This window comes from Vulpes lagopus, chromosome 8 (genome assembly GCF_018345385.1).
Source record: "Vulpes lagopus strain Blue_001 chromosome 8, ASM1834538v1, whole genome shotgun sequence".
Lineage (NCBI taxonomy): Eukaryota > Metazoa > Chordata > Mammalia > Carnivora > Canidae > Vulpes > Vulpes lagopus.
Window position 1 is genome coordinate 63,777,936 of NC_054831.1, and position 16,012 is coordinate 63,793,947.

General features: G+C 42.7%; 1 protein-coding gene across 1 annotated transcript in view; it reads right to left on the reverse strand.

Moving 5' to 3' along the window:
* PIP4K2A (phosphatidylinositol-5-phosphate 4-kinase type 2 alpha) overlaps positions 1–16,012 on the reverse strand; it is a 179,164-nt gene that overhangs the window by 48,880 nt on the left and 114,272 nt on the right. Inside the window, exon 4 of the mRNA XM_041765645.1 lies at positions 619–771. Coding sequence (XP_041621579.1) covers positions 619–771 — 153 coding nt within the window. The remainder of the gene's footprint in view (positions 1–618; positions 772–16,012) is intronic.

A 16,012-nucleotide genomic window follows, 5' to 3' on the forward strand; every position in this document is an offset into this window, starting at 1 on the left:
CTCTATCAGGCACACTATGTCAGAATTGTTGAGATTGAGAAAGAGAGAGAAAGAAAGGGAGGGAGGGAGATAGATCACTGCTCCCAAAGGGAGTTTCATTTTATTCCCAGGGGATTATGAATGAAGAACACTGAAGGGTAAAAAGGACGCAGGAAGTAAACAAACACCAACTTTCTAAAATCGAATAATTTTCTCAGAGTGGGGTGGACCCCTCTGGGGCAGGGACAGGAAGAAACAGAGAAAGCAAGATAGGATTTGGAAGTGTAAATGGATAAATACCCAAGAGGTCAACACCTGACTTCTGGCATGGTGAAAACACTCCTGAAATGTTGCCAAATCTTAAACTAAGTGATTTTAAATTCAGAATGGTAATCATCAAAACTATTATGCGGAAGAGTATTTACATGAAAAGTGTTAAATAAATAACTAATGTTCTTCGCAGTACAAGAATTCCTAAATGTTAATGATCAGCAATCTGGTCACAAAAATGTTAATAAACCCAGCAAGGAGATTTTTATGTCAAATGTGTTCTTATTATTCCTAACTAGATCTTTGGCCTTGGTCATAATTCATCATGAATGTTAACTTTCTCAAGAGTTTCAAATAGAGAAAAATTACCTGGTGGTATTTCTTCAGGATGTTGTGCATTTCGGCCACATCTTCACTCGTGATGGTCTTGATGATGTATCTTTTGTCGTAGGAGGTGTGGAATCGAGCCCCGCTGCGTGCCTGGGAGTCGTTGGGAAGGGGTGCGCTCCTGGTCAAGGAATTCTTCCCGTTGGGATAAGGCGGGGGGAGGAAGGAAGAGACAGGTTAGAGGCATGGCCTTCTGATTTCCAGATCATGTGTTGTCATCACAAGTTTTCAAACACATTTATGTTTGGAAGAAATTGGTATATGTAGGATGACAACATTAAATATGTATCATAACTCAAACTGCTCGTCTTATTTTTTTAAGATTTTATTTATTTATTCATGAGAGACAGAGACAAAGGCGGGGGAGAAACAGGCTTCCTGTAGGGAGCCTGATGTGGGACTCAATCCCAGGACCCCCGGATCATGCACTGAGCCAAAGGCAGACACTCAACCGCTGAGCCACCCAGGGATCCCTCAAACCGCTAGTCTTTCAAATGAAATGAAAACAGCTTGGATATATACTATGCTTCTAATGTCCTTAAGGTAGGCTAATGGCCAACTCCAACCAGTTACTTTGTCTACCTTGTTCTTTTTCTGAGCTGGACAAGAGCTCACATTTTCTTCTGAATAAAATTAGGTTCCAACCACAAAAAGAATTTCTTCCATTCCCTGAATGGTTTCCTTCCAGAACAGTTACTCTGCCAAATAGCAGGCCGAAAATATTTCTCATTATCTTATGGGTGAGGAGATGGGGACAGGAGAGGGTCGATCACTGGGCAAAGGCCCCATGGCTAGTAAGGGGAAGTGCTGGAGCCCCATCTCCAGGGTAGAGGACTCAGAGCCCCAGTTCTCAACTAGTAAAGACCACTCGCAACTACTTCGTCTGTGCCATCCTTGGGAGAGGCCTGGGCAGGTGTATTCTGAACTAGCTCCTCATAAGACTCTGACTTGGTCCATCTTCTACCCCACTTCAGCCATTTTGAGAACAATTTAGCTCCTGGTGGACAAGGAGTGGCTCTGAGCAGGGGCTCTTGTAGCACCATTTTGTTCCAGTATCTGGCTCAAGCTACTGATACTCTAGCTAGGTAAGTCCACCTGAAGGTCGACCCTTTTCTCATTTGTGACTCTCTTGTTGGAATCTCCCGTTTTCTTAACCTTCAAGAAACCTCTCCCATCTCCTCCAACCTTCTTACACTGGTCACTCAGACTACTAGGATGATGTCTAGCACCTCAGAAGGGTACTCCCCACCCCTGCTGCCTGCCTGTGCCTCTCAGTACTGACCTTCCCACCCTGCCTGGCTCCAGAGCTGGGTGGCATAGGAGGGATTCAAAGGCAAGACACTTTCCCTCTCCAACTTCCTCTCTACAACTGGGCATTTGAAAGCCTCACTGAATGTCTGGTAAAGGGGACACAGATGTCTTTAGAGAAATGAGTGGTTATCACTGCATCATGGATTTTCAATGAAAGAGGTCTTTTCCGTCTAGTATACGCAGGTCGCTATGCTTTCCTTCCTCTCTAGAAGAAATCCGACAGGATTTAGCTCTATGAAGGACAACTAGGCTGCAGTGGCAGAGTTGCTCAGGAAGGTCCTTCTCGTTGCTGAGGGAGTGGCCCACAAGTGTGTTGCCATCTCCCAGCATGCACCCTGGCACAGCTGTGGTGACCGTCACATTCTAACACAGCACGTCTTGATTAGAGGGCTGGCAGGCACAACTGTCAAGAGCAGAGCCAATGTTGCCAATTAACTGAATTTGCTTTCCTTAGGTTATTAGGAAACTGGAGAGAAGGGGAAAAAAAATCGATGTAACTTCCAATGACTTTAAATAGCAGGATTTGGCAGGGTTAAATTATTCTTGAGACAACTGAAATCCATTAGGTAGACTGAGAAGGATGAAAATAATTTTCAGGATGAAAATGGCCATATTCACGAGAGTCTAATTCTCCATTACATGGGGTTTTTTTTCTTTTTTCCTCAAAAAAATTCTCCTTCACACTACTTCCTACTATGAATAAAAGGGAAGAAAATGGAAGTGAATTCTCCCTCTTGGCGTTTTAAACACCAGCAAAAAAAAATCAACTATTGTCATGGGCTAAGGGTCTTACATTTTTCTCCCACACATTAACTTGCAAAAAATTATCCCAAATAACTTCTTTTTTTGGAGGGGAGGTGGGGTAGGTAGTAAAGGATGCTGTGCTCAGCAAAGGATAGAATTACAGCAACATATTGATTAATATCAGATATTAAAGTCTAACATTATATCACAGACCAATGGGAGAGAATAAAATTGAACGCTGCACAGTAAGTGCTTCTCAAACTTTAAGGAGCAACCAAATCACTTGGGGATCACACTGAAATGCCGATTTTGACCTTGCAAGTGTGGGCTGGGGCATCTGAAGAAGGAGATGAGGACGATAGAGCCATGGCAAGTCTGTCTCCCACATGAGAATCAAGAGTCTACTGAAGTGTGGCTAGAGTGGGTTTTGTCTATGCGGAGGGTATAAACTCCAGTGCATTAAGTGTGTCATAATCACATACTTACTGGCATGAATACCTCTCCCATTATATTCTGTCCAGCTTTGGTTTGGTTAAAATGGGAAAGTTTATTTTATTTTTTTAAAGGTTTTATTTATTTGAGAGAGAGAAAGAGAGAGCACACAAGGACGAGCAGAGGGAGAAGGACAAGCAGGCTCTGTGCTAAGTGCAGAGCCTGACGTGGGGCTCAATCCCATGACCCTGAGATCATGACCCGAGCAGAAACCAAGAGTCAGATGCTGAACTGACTGTGCCACCCAGGCTTCCAAAAATGGGAAACTTTATAGTGAAGTAGAAGAATTCATTCCATTCACTGTTAATTCATTAGAAAAATATTTAATATTGATTTATACAAGGCAAGGTATGGGATTCCAAAAGGCTAGAAATGACTCATCAAATAAGTAGTGGCTCTTCAGCTCAGATGCTACCTCTTTCAAATTCTTTGTCTTTCCCTTCAGTTTCAAATATATTGATAATCATTTATTCTAGACTCTGCATTAGCATATTGCCCATGTCTTAATCCTGGTCATAACACTTTACAAATTCTAATCCTGATTCTGCCTCAACTCAGTTTTTCAATAATCATATGAGTAGACCCAACCCAACTGGTAGTCTACTTCCCGTGCAGGTAAGGATTTTTTTAAGGCTCTCAGTTTTCAAATAATCAGTGAAGTTAGGAACAGCCACATTGTCAGAATTAAGAAAGTACCTTTTATAATCACTATGAACATAAAAAAATATGAACCAAATTTATTGAAAGCCTTAGAGAAGTAGAAAATCAGAAGAGTAAACACTATTTTACACAAAATGAACAATCCTTGAAATGACTCTTAAGGCCTGGAAAAGTCCAACTCACTATTTCATCTTTATTTTCACAACATTCTCCTGAGATAGGAAAGGCCAAGTGCTTTTTCCCACTTGAAGATAACCAGACTGTGGAGTACAATAGAGTCAAGTAATACGCCTGAGGCTCCTGCCTAACATTTCCTCTGAGGAAGCCAAAATGGGTAATTTTTGAAGATAAGACTAAACTTTTGCCGTCACTTTACATCATAATCATAGATTTTCTGGGTCTTTGAAATAAGGTAGAAGTGTGTGTGTGTGTGTGTGTTCGTGTGCATCTAATGGTACGGCACCTGTTCTACTGCTCTTCAACCCTTGGGTATGTCCATTAGCTTCTCTGAGCCTCAGTTTCTGTGTCTATAAAGTGATGGAGAATAAACTAGGGGAGAGGGTGAGCTGAATGAGATCTCTACCACAGACCTTTCGTAACTCTCAGAACGAATCTACTTGAAGGCATGGCATGCTGCTCCAGGAGCTATAGATTCACCTCAGAGGGTGAGTCAGTACACTTCCCAACAAAAGTTCAGTCAGAAAAGTATGGCCATCACCTCAGCAGAGGCATAATGTTGGTTTAGGATCTGGGCCATGATTGAAGAGAAGATGGTAATAGTTCTTAGGGCAGCATGAAAATAATGCTTCATAGATTCCAGATACTCTCAGGACAATTTTGGCAAGATGGAGAAAATGAGCTGAGAGAAGGAAGTCAAGGCCATGTATCTAAAGGAGCCACTAGGCAGCTTCCATACAGTCTACTATGTAGCAAAATTAAATTCTGAAATTATTCAGTGTGCTCTGCTCTGTCACAAAGAAAAAATGAACCATAGTATCACACAGGATGGTTGGTGAGTTTGGGAGGTGAAGAGGAAGAAGGCCTGAGAGAAGCAGAGCTTCGCAGTGACCTTTGGTAACCCCCAAGGGGTCCCTCTATATGTAAATAATGTTCACAATCAAAGAGCATGACAGCTGACAGCAACCTTGGAGATTATTCTAAGCCATTTAATTTACAGGTAAGAAAACAGAATCCCAGAGAGTGGAAATGACTTGCTTGCCCTAGTACTTGAACATTTGAGTGGGACGATACACATGAGGACCTTGCAAGGGCCTCTCCCAGAGCAGTCGGCCTCCATCCCTCCTACCACTGCTGGTCCCTCCTGGGCTCAAAAGTCTGGTGGGCATTAATGATGGGATCGTTGATAGAGTCTTCCATGGTGACAAACACCTTCCAATGACAATTTAGAGCATGAACGAACTGGCACAAAACCAAGCTGTCTTTATGTTTTCAGTATTGCCAAGTAAAAGTAAATCATCAGTAATAGCCTCAATGCTAATGCAGGCCAGGGTCCTCAATCTACATTTTATTAACGTGTGTACAAATCTATCCTGACTCATTCTAGGACTGTTCATTACTCGACTTGAGGAGCTGTCTTCTCGCAAGGCAAGAGCTGAGACTGATGTATGTTTCTGGAACACAGCTTCAGGACAGGGAAAGTATGTGTGGTTGAGCCCTGGGCTTAAAGTCAGACAATTCATGCGGCACAGACAGGGCTGAAAGATGCCCAGCACTTCATATTTCTGACAGTGCTGTGCACTGGGGGTGACGGTGTCAATCCTAAGAATTCTTCACATTTCTGACCACGTGACTCAGTACACTGTGTCTATTTTAATTAGTTCACATGTTCTGAGAATTGCTGGGGCTTTTCATTCTCTTTTGGTGACTGGCTTCTATCTCTAGACTGTCCTATCCTGTTTTTCCCTGCTTAAAACTGTAAGGGTTTTCTTGACAAATAATGCCAGGGCTGAAACAAGAAATCCTTTACTCTGGGAATGCGAAATTCTGGGTTACTCTCCATAATGCTAAACTGGAAAGAAAGAAAGAAAAAAGAAAGAAAGAAAAGACAAAAAGAAGTTAAGACAAAATCTGCAAGTGAGGACAAGTTGTGCATAGAGGAAAGAAGGTCCAGCTGAAGATACTATATATTATATATATATATATGTATATATATACATATATATACACTTTTTTTTTTTAATTCTTTTCCCTCTTAACCACCTGATTTAAAAGACCAAGTCTTGGGGGGCACCTGGGTGGCTCAGTCGGTTAAGTGTCTGCCTTTGGCTCAGGTCATGATCTCAGAGTCTTAGGGATCCACTCACATGTCAGGATCCCTACTCAGCATGGAATCTGCTTCTCACTCTCCTGCTCTCCCTATTCATGTTCGCTCTCTCAAATAAATGAATAAAATCTTAAAAAAAAAGACCAAGTCTGAGATGAAAATCTGATCTAATCAAAGGCCTAAAAATCACTGCTTATAGGACTGTTTAGTCATCTTCAAGGTAATTCCCATTTCCAAAGTAAAATATTTACTCTCAGGAATGTTCACCAATACCTACCTTTCTGTGTGTATGAGAAAGTTGCCAGGTAAAATGACACAATGATATCTACCTAGAATATGGAGCTCTACTCTTATGCCCTCATTAGAAAACAGATTTCAGAAAAGAAAAGAAAGAAGAAAAAAGGAAAACAGATTCTTTGTTATAGACAAAGCTATATATTCTGAAACACGGTGCCATTTTAAAAATTCAAAATCTGGGATTCTGAACCTCTCAGTTCAAAAGTGTGAATGTGCAAAACGAAGTGCTCTTTGGCTATGTGGAGTCAAAGTCACAACACAGTTTAAAGGCAATCCAGGGCATTCAATGTGTGAAATGTCCCACTGGCCTTGTGAAATGTCCTCATACATCTTCCCAAGTCTATAAGCCATCAGAGAAGACCCTCACAAAGCCATGAAGTACACATTCATCAAAATGTTTTTTTTTTAAATTTTTTTTTATTTTTTTGCTTTTTTAAAAGATTTTATTTAGTTGTTCAAGAGAGACACAGAGAGAAAGAGGCAGAGACACAGGCAGAGGGAGAAGCAGGCACCTTATGGGGAGTCCTACATGGGACTCGATCCTGAGTCTCCAGGATCATAACCTGGGCTGAAGGCGGGTGCTAAACCGCTGAGCCACCTAGACTGCCCCATCAAAATGTTCTGACATTGAAACCATCTCTCTATGTTTAGTCCATTCATACTTCTATTTAGTTTACTCATATCTTCTCAGGTCCACATTGCCATAAGCAGAACCATGATGGCCTTTCAAGTTCCAAACAGTGCTGCTGATGAAGCTGGCAGATGGTATAACATGGCATTGGGCATGGAAACTTTAAAATCAAGACCGTGAATTTGGGCAAGTTAATTTAAGCTCTTGGTGCGTTGGTTTCCGTATCTATAGAAATAACGATAAGGATAATAATAATATGAGCCACAAGTTTAGGAATTAAATTAGGGGAGTATAATGTTTTAAAATAGTGCCTGGAATAGAGAAGTACTCAATAAATGGTAGCGATGATTATAAATAGCGAATTTCAACTTGGAAGATCTTTACAAGTGCAGATCAATATTGACAGATGATTCTGCAGACTGAGAAGCTAAAAATGAAGAAGGACTCAGAGATAATCTTCTTCCAATTTGTCCTGGATTACTCTTATCCCCACCCTGGCCAAGCCTCTGGTTTGTACCTCGGAAAAATTGAGAGCCTCCCGCTGTCCATTTACCTTTGCAGGTTATTTCCTACAGCCCTCCTTAACAACCACTTATATTTTTACAAACGAATTTACAACATTTTTTTTTTTTTTTCGAATTTACAACATTTTATAAAGAACTCTGAGGTAAAAAAAATTCCCAACCCACAAGGTCTTCCTCCTGTCCTCAGTTCCCACTTATCTCCATTAAAGGGGATAAAGGGACGGGACAGGTCTCTAAAGAAATAGAAAGTGGGGCATCTGGGTGGCCCAGTTGACTGAGGACTGATTGGACTCTTGGTTTCGGCTCAGGTCATGATATCAGAGTCGTGAGTTTGAGCCCCACGTTGGGCTCCAGGTGCAGCAGAGTCTGCTTAAGATTCTCTTTCTCCATCTCCCTCTGCCCCCTCCTCCCTGCTCACTCACTCTCTCAAATAAATAAATCTTTAAAAGACAGAGAGAGAGAGAGAGAAAGAGAGAGAGAGAGAGAGAGAGAGAGATGGAAAGCACAGGGGAAGGCAGCTGGGAGAGGTGGGTGACTCCTTCCTGAGGAGAGGAGGAAAGCAGGCTGAAGACGTCCACGGATTTGAAGGCACAGGGGAGGGAAAGTCAGGGGAGCTCACTTCACAGACCTCTGCTACCTCAAGGGAGAAGCAAGAATAAAGGTAGCAAGCAGATGCCAGGTAAAGATGAGGGCTCGAGGAGAGAGATGGAGGTTTGCAAAAGCAACCTTGGAACTGACAGTGTGGGGAGTAATCTGGATGACACGCTGAGTTACCTCGAAGTCCACAATCCCGTTCAATGCAGAGCTTTAAAAGATTCAACTGAACATTTAAAATATGGATTAATAGACACTGATACAGTGTCTTGTTACCTCCACTGCCCACAAATTTATTCATAGGCTTCAGATCTCAGCATGTACGGCAGAAACAGAGCGAGTCAGAAGTCAAGGGAACGAGCCCTCCCAGCTCCCCTCGCTCTGTTACCTGACTATTGGCAAAGAAAGTTGGACTTAACGTCTCTAGGTTTCCTTCTTGCTCTACTAATTAGTATTCAGTAATAGTTACTGCTATTAGTTTGCAGAGAAGTAGGAGATGGACAATGATTTGCTGTTAATTTAGGGGTGATATCTAATCACAAATGTAAACTAACTGCAACATACACGCTGTATTCATTAGCCACCTCGTTCTTCTGTACATTTGCTAGTTTCACATTATAAACGATCTGATGCCTCAAATTCACTTGTTCTAAATGGAAACACTGTTATCGCACTGCCCTACCCTCGAGAAAAAGGGAGCTCCAGTCAGTGGTGGAGGAAAATTAAAATCACCTATCGAATACAAACTACTCTTAAGCCGCATTCTTCTTCCTTAATGGCTTTACTGAGCTGTAACTCACATACCAGATAATTCACCTCTTTAAAGTGTGCAGTTTAATGGTTTTTAGTAGACAAAATTAACCGTCACCACAATGAATTTGAGAACATGGTTATCACCTTGAAAAGAAACCCTTACCCATTAGCAGTCACTCCCGTTCTGACCCCCACCCTCCAAGCAGGAAACCACGATCCACCGCCTTATAGATTTGCCTATTGTGGACAGTTCATATAAACACACTCCTACAGTGCACGGGCATCTGTGACAGGGCCAAACTTTCTTCTTGCAAGTCCCGAAGGTGACCGACTTGCTCGCTATAGATCCTGGGCTGTCTCTGGGCGAGTGAGGGACCATCATACGTACACTGTACTCGGTCCAGTGCGGTGGACACATTTATAGCCAGCAAATCTTGATTCTTAGGGATGCTCCCAGGGGAGTTGGGGGAAAAGCCGAACTCTCTGGCAAAAACTGAAGTTCTAGGGCAGACCTATTAGATGTAGGACAGGTAGCGAGATGACAACTGAGTCCATTTTTGCTTGATTCTCTTGCCTCTTGGTAAGTGGACTTATTTTTACCGCTTCCGTCTTGCACAGGCAAACACGTGACTGATCTTACAACATCCTGTCCCAAAACTCAATAGCAGTGTTTGAAGCTCTGTGTCATGTCAGCCCTTGGCAGGAAATAAAGGAAGATAATGAGAGATGAAACTCACTCTTCAGTGGCCTTCTGACTCTTCTAATTGGAAATTTACTGTCATTTCCCTTAAGAAAGGGATTAATGGTGCCATCCTTCCTCCCCACTCCTCTGAAAGTCTACACTGAAGATGTTTATTTCCGCAGTGGGAGGTCTGGGATTAGTGGGGCCTCCAGAAGGGTGGAGGAAATGTAAAGGTCAATTTAATTAGCTCATTCTTACCACTGATCTTCTATGTCTCTCCTGAAAATGTCATGATTTAGTAACCATTACGGTCCCCAGTGCATTTCTCAATACCCAAGCATTTTGAACACTTAATTCCCAGAGTCTACACCTTCGTGGATTTTTCCCCATTTTGATATGGGTTTGTATTTCTGTGAAAAATCATGTACGCAAAGTTTTTATTTTTAATCAGCAGAAAGGCCACTTAATATCAGTTAGGCCATGCTCCAGTGTATAAAAGCCACCACCTTACAAAGGGAACATGTCGACATTGCACACGAGCACCTCAGTGACTGTCATTTACTCAAGATGACTTAATAACAGATTCAGAGCGTTGGCAGCTGGGAGGGTTGCCACAAAGATCATGTCCTTCTCCCTCATTTCATAGATGAGAAAATTAAGACACACCAGGAAGAAGCGGCTGGATGCAGCCACAGCATCACTCCCTGAAAATCCAAGATTCACACCAGCCTCCTTGCTCCCAGGAAATGTTCTTGCTCCTAATCCATGCTACCTGTTTCATGGGATTGAAACCTGGAAGCTGAACGCTCCCTGCTGACAAATCAGGATTATGATTACATGCCTCAAATCACAAGGCCGGGAGCCAGGAGCAACTGCCCAGACAAGGCTGCTTTCTCAGTTTCATTTGACGTATCTGAGAGAACACAGATGGTCCTCTGACCTTGTCAGAGAGGTAAAGACCAACATGCTAACTTGAACATCATCATGAAGGATTTATTAAATGCCCACTGTGTTCAAAGCTGTGTGTTAAGCTTTTCGGGAATTTCAAAGAAAGTCTAGGCTGTGATCCCAGGTGTAGAGTGGCTTTCATTAAAAGGAGGAGCAAGACACACTGCAATTTAACACTTATCAATAATGAAACGACGGAGGCAAGAAGAACACAAAAACGAATGGCAATGACCAGAGAAAGAGGCAGAGTTGTGGGAACTTCACAGAGCACCACAAGATCTCCTTTAAAAATCTCAGGTTGGAAAAAAAAAAAAAATCTCAGGTTGGTACTTGACTGACATTAAAATACCGGAGTCCCGTGTCTGAGGATCACACTAAGCAAACACAACATCTAACCTGGACAGAAACTCCCTGTGGCAGGGACAACTGTTCAGTTCTTGGTTGGAAGTCATGGGTCATAACCCAAAGTGGGTTCAGTGGGGGGAAACGAAGGCAAACAGGAAGCCTGAGTTCTTAGGTGGGGACAATCTGTGGTGGGGACAGTCACTGATTCAACTTGTAAGGAGCAGAAAAAGCACAGGGAAAAAAAAATCTGATGCTGCTGCTAGGCTGTGAAGGAGCTCTCCTGAAAGTCTGTCAGGGCACTGTCCAATGTGAGAAGAGCTCCTTTGGTTTTCGGCCCAGGTGGAGTTTCTGTCTGCTATGCACTGTGAGGCCCACGAAGGCTTACCAGTAAGGCCAGCGAGAGTAAGGAGAAGCTGCGAATGAGTGGGCTCAAGAGACACAACAGTTACAGAGGAAAGAAAGAGCTTAAATGATTCAAGGAGCAAGCAAATTCAGGTGATGACAGTACAAGTAGGCCTGTTGAGAGACAAGCACCCAGAAGCCAACCTCTCCCACGTCTGGGCCTGGGCTCCTGACCCTGAGCACCACCTAAGCTGCCTCACTGCACCATGCCTAGCAAGATGGCCTCCACCTTCAAAAGGCTGAAAACTCAACTGCATCTTCCTCTCTCTCCTCACCCTTTCCCAAGCCTCCCTCCAGTGAGTGACTGGCCCTCCTACACTCCCAGCCACTCCAGCTCTAACACCTTCATTCCTGTCAGGTTTCTCTTCCCCCCACCTCGGGGAGCTGCTCTCTGTTTGACCCTGTCAGTGCCGAGGGCCCTGATTTATCCCTCTTCACTCGCTGGGATAGTTCAGAGCCTCGTAGCCGCATTATCTCCTTCATGCATTCTGTACACAACCACCTCAGGTATCTTTAGAAAATCCACTTGTCATCACATCATTCGCCTGTGCAAAATCCACAGAGCTGCTCTAGGGCTGAAGTATCCAGGGGAAAGTCTGCAGGCCGGTTTCCCATCTTTAGTTTTACAGCCCCAACACCATCCAGTTGCTTCGTGTTTCCTGAGCTCTAGGGCCACCATGCTTTGGCCCGGAAGGCTGGCTTCCCCCCCGCCCCAGCTCTGCATCCTTTCCTGCCACAGATATCTCCTAAGTGCCTGCCCAGAGCCAGGCTGATGCTAAACTCTGGGCCTGCCCTGTGGTGGACATGCCAGACTCCGTTCCTGCCCTCAGACAGCTTAAATGGTATTTGGGCAATCTACATTTGAAAACATGGTGATAGGCTCTGTATTCTACAGGTACTGGTGATTTCTCATCACCCCCCCCACCCCAGCCCAACAAGGTTCTGTATACCCTGGTCTTAACAATTTAAAAGTTTAGTTTTAAACTTAGAACTAGAACATCAAAAGTTTAAAATGTTAGCTTTTAAAATTAATTATTTTAAAATTAGACTTCTCTGTTACAAATACAAAGAAGATGCATCAAATGCAAATAATGAGGGATTCTAATTCAGGAGACGCGGTAGGGGAAAAGTAAACCGGGTATTATCCCCCACAAAGAACAACAGGACTCGGTTTCAATTACGTGGTGTGTTGAGGTTTAACTACATCATCTCCAGCTTGCAGAACTTTTTGGTTTCTGGTGGGCAATCCTCTCCTGCAGCTCAGAAACTTGAAGTGGAGCCTCCCTTGGGCCTCCTGGGCCTGTTGTAAGAGGTCTCTCTCTGAGAGACTGGAAAGAGGGGTGCAGATTTTCTTGGAGAACATTCAAAATCAAGATGTCTGGGTTTCTGTAAATCTCATTAGCATCTAATATAGAATCTGATATGGAATAGTTAAAACAAACGCAAAGGAATTCCTTCCCTCTTTCCTTCCTTCCTCATCCCCTATAATGTCTTGCATAGAGCTGACATGCAGTAGGTACAAATAAACACACACGGAGTGGTAACTGTGCATGAAATCATGCACTGAAGGGGGACCAGAGATTTGGGTGGCAGCGGTGGCAGAAACAGCACCACAGTGCAAATAATAGTGGAGGTCTCCATGGGTGCATTCATCTTGAAAGATGTCTTATCTTAAAAGTATGGGAAAGGGAAGTAACATTGGCCCAACAACGATGGGAAGAACATAATTCAACACTGAGCCTCTTAGAAACCAATGAAATAATTTTAAGACACACTAATAAATTGGAGAAAGTTCTGAATCTGGAAGCAGCAGACATAAACATATGCACCTACACAGAGGTTTATGTGTATATATATATATATATATATATATATATATATATATACACATATACATATACATATACAAATATTAAGTGATACTCTTATTAATGATGAATATTCTCAAACCATTGTTTGAACTTGTCTTTAACAGTGAGAAAAAAAAAAGTTTTATTTTTAAAGGACATTCAAGAAACCAAAACCAGGGGAGAAATACAAATGTTTACAGTAGGAATGCTCTTCAATTCTTTTCAAGAAGTTTAAGTTTTCTGATAGAGGTCAATTAGGTAGGCTAATTACTACGTTCATTTTTATCAGATTCATCAACACTGACTTTTTTCAGGTGCAACAAAAAGGTATTCCCACACATAAGGCAGGTTGACACCATTCATCCCTTTGATTTAATGTGAAGGTCTGAATACTAAATGATCCAGACAGCAGACCTCCTTATCACATTGATTTAAAGCCACTCGTCCAATAAGCAAGCACTTCAGAAAAATAAATAGATCAAGGCAAGGCAAAGCAGTGTGAGGCCTGGTTCCCCTCTAGCAATCTGGTGCCATCAAAAGATGATCACAGCCCAGGTTGCAGGTCTCACTTTTCAAATCAGATTGAGAAAGAGTATTTAATTTGGTACTACGTATGTCAATGGATATGTATTTCTTGTTCTGGCCATGATAAATGCAATGTCTTGGCAGTGATGAGTTGATGAGCCAAGCAGCTGGGGTGACAGCCCCTCCAGTCCTGGCCTATGTCCACTGCTGGGCTTCACAGGTCCTTCCCAGAACCCTCCTGGGACCACAGCACCTCAGCCTTTACCCTGTCAATGCCCAACAGCCCTCAAGGTACAAACTCAGAGCCAGAGCTGGCATATTTCCTCCAGTTTTCCAAACCAAGTGGCCAACAAAGTGGGGAGTGGAGCCCCACATTTACAATATCATCTGCAGTTTAAACTCAGGGGCCTGCCCCGACTGAAAATTTCCTAAAAGGTAGAGATTTTGGGAAAGGAATGTGCAACTGGGGAGAAAAATTAGCATATATCTCTGGTTTACTAAAGTTACTCTAAACACCCAGGGTTTTTTTGTTTTTTGGTTTTTTTTTTAATAGAAATACAGTTACCAAAGAGAAAGCAACAATTTAAATGCCACTAGAACCGGGCACGGCTGAGGAAAGGAGTGGCATTCAAATGATTAATTATACTCACACCGGCTCTCTACACTGATCTCTCCTGCTAAGAGCTTAGGTGGCTTGCCAATTACTTACGTGAATCATCCTCTACTTGCCTGATTTGTCTTTAAAGTTTGAACTCAGCAATTTGCACGTATTTAAATATCAAGTGACAGGGTAGTTTTTAGGGGGGGAAAGGTGAAGGAAAGCTGGCTCATGTCTTGGTATTTCTGCAACTAAACTGGTCATTTTAGGAAATTTAAAAAACTACTTTCATCTGCTGCAGTACAGATTTCAGGCTGTAAAGAGTCCATTTTAGATCTTACTTAACAGGGCTGATTATGGGAAGAAATTTTAAAACTCCGTTTTGATAATGAATTGAGGAACCTAACAGGATCCTGTAGCATATGTCTTCAAAAGCCAGTTTCTGTGAAATCCAAGGGTAATTGATTTAAAAAAAAAAAGGAGAGGGACAGAGGGAGGTACACACATGAGTTTCACATAGGATTCAGGTAGAGTAGATTTTCTTAGGACATCAAAGTTTCAGCTATTCATTCCTTTAAAGCCTTCTGCTTATTTTCATATGGTCTCTTGAAATGTACTACACAGTTCCTAAATAATGTAGAATCATTCCTTTTTACTTTATACAAACCTTTTTTTTTTTTTTACTACTCCAAAATTTATTCTTTAAAGATTACTTATTTTTTCAGCAGTAAATTACAAGTCTAGGTTTGAATGCAACTCTTTCTCTTACACATGAGGCCCAAATCATGAGTGCTGGCACCACCAGTTTTTGTTTTTGTTTTTTAAGATTTTAAAAAATTTATTCACGAGGGACACAGAGAGGGAGGCAGAGACACAGGCAGAGGGAGAAGCAGGTTCCCTGCAGGGAGCCTGATGCAGGACTCAATCCCAGGACCCCAGGATCATGCCCTGAGCAGAAGGCAGGTGCTCAACAACTGAACCACCCAGACCCCTCCACCAGTTTTTAAAAGCAAACTTAGCACCCTCTCCACCCTGTAGCACTTCTCCTCAGCCCTCTCCCAGGCACACCCAAGCCTCTGCTCAGAACCCAGCTCTGTGGAACCATCAGCCTTGGTCCACACAGGAGAGAATGTCACTGGCAGCCTGACTAACATTGCTTATACAAAACCTGGCAGTTTGGAGGCTTCGGTCAGCCTGAGTGAGCATGCAAGAAATTCTTAGAAACTCAGTAATGGGGCAGGGCAGGGCGGGGAGGTCCACATATCTTTAGGTAAGCTCAATTTGCCTTAGGGGCTCTGTTCTTTAAGGGAAAATACAGGGTAAGACGTGTCAGTGTTCAACTTGTAAGGTCAGTCAGGGTAGCAATATGTCACTTAGTGCAGGATAGGTTAGGATTTCTGATTTGGGGCAAGTAAAAGAAAGCATTACTAAGTTTGAAAAGATTTATAGTAAGTCAGTGCTCTCACAGTAAAATGAATGGACTATCTTAAAAGCCCTTGTATCTCTTAACTCTGATTTTCTGCTCTTAAAAAAATCCTTGGGGGGTGGGGGAGAAGGGGGTACCTGGGTGACTCAGTGGGTTAAGCATCTGCCTTTGGCCCAGGTTATGATCCCAAAGTCCTGGGATTGAGCCCTGCATCGGGCTCCCTGCTCAGCAAGAAGTCTGCTTCTCCCTCTCCCTCTGGCCCTCCCCTCTGCTCATGTTCTCTCCCTCTCTCAAATAATAAATAAATAAA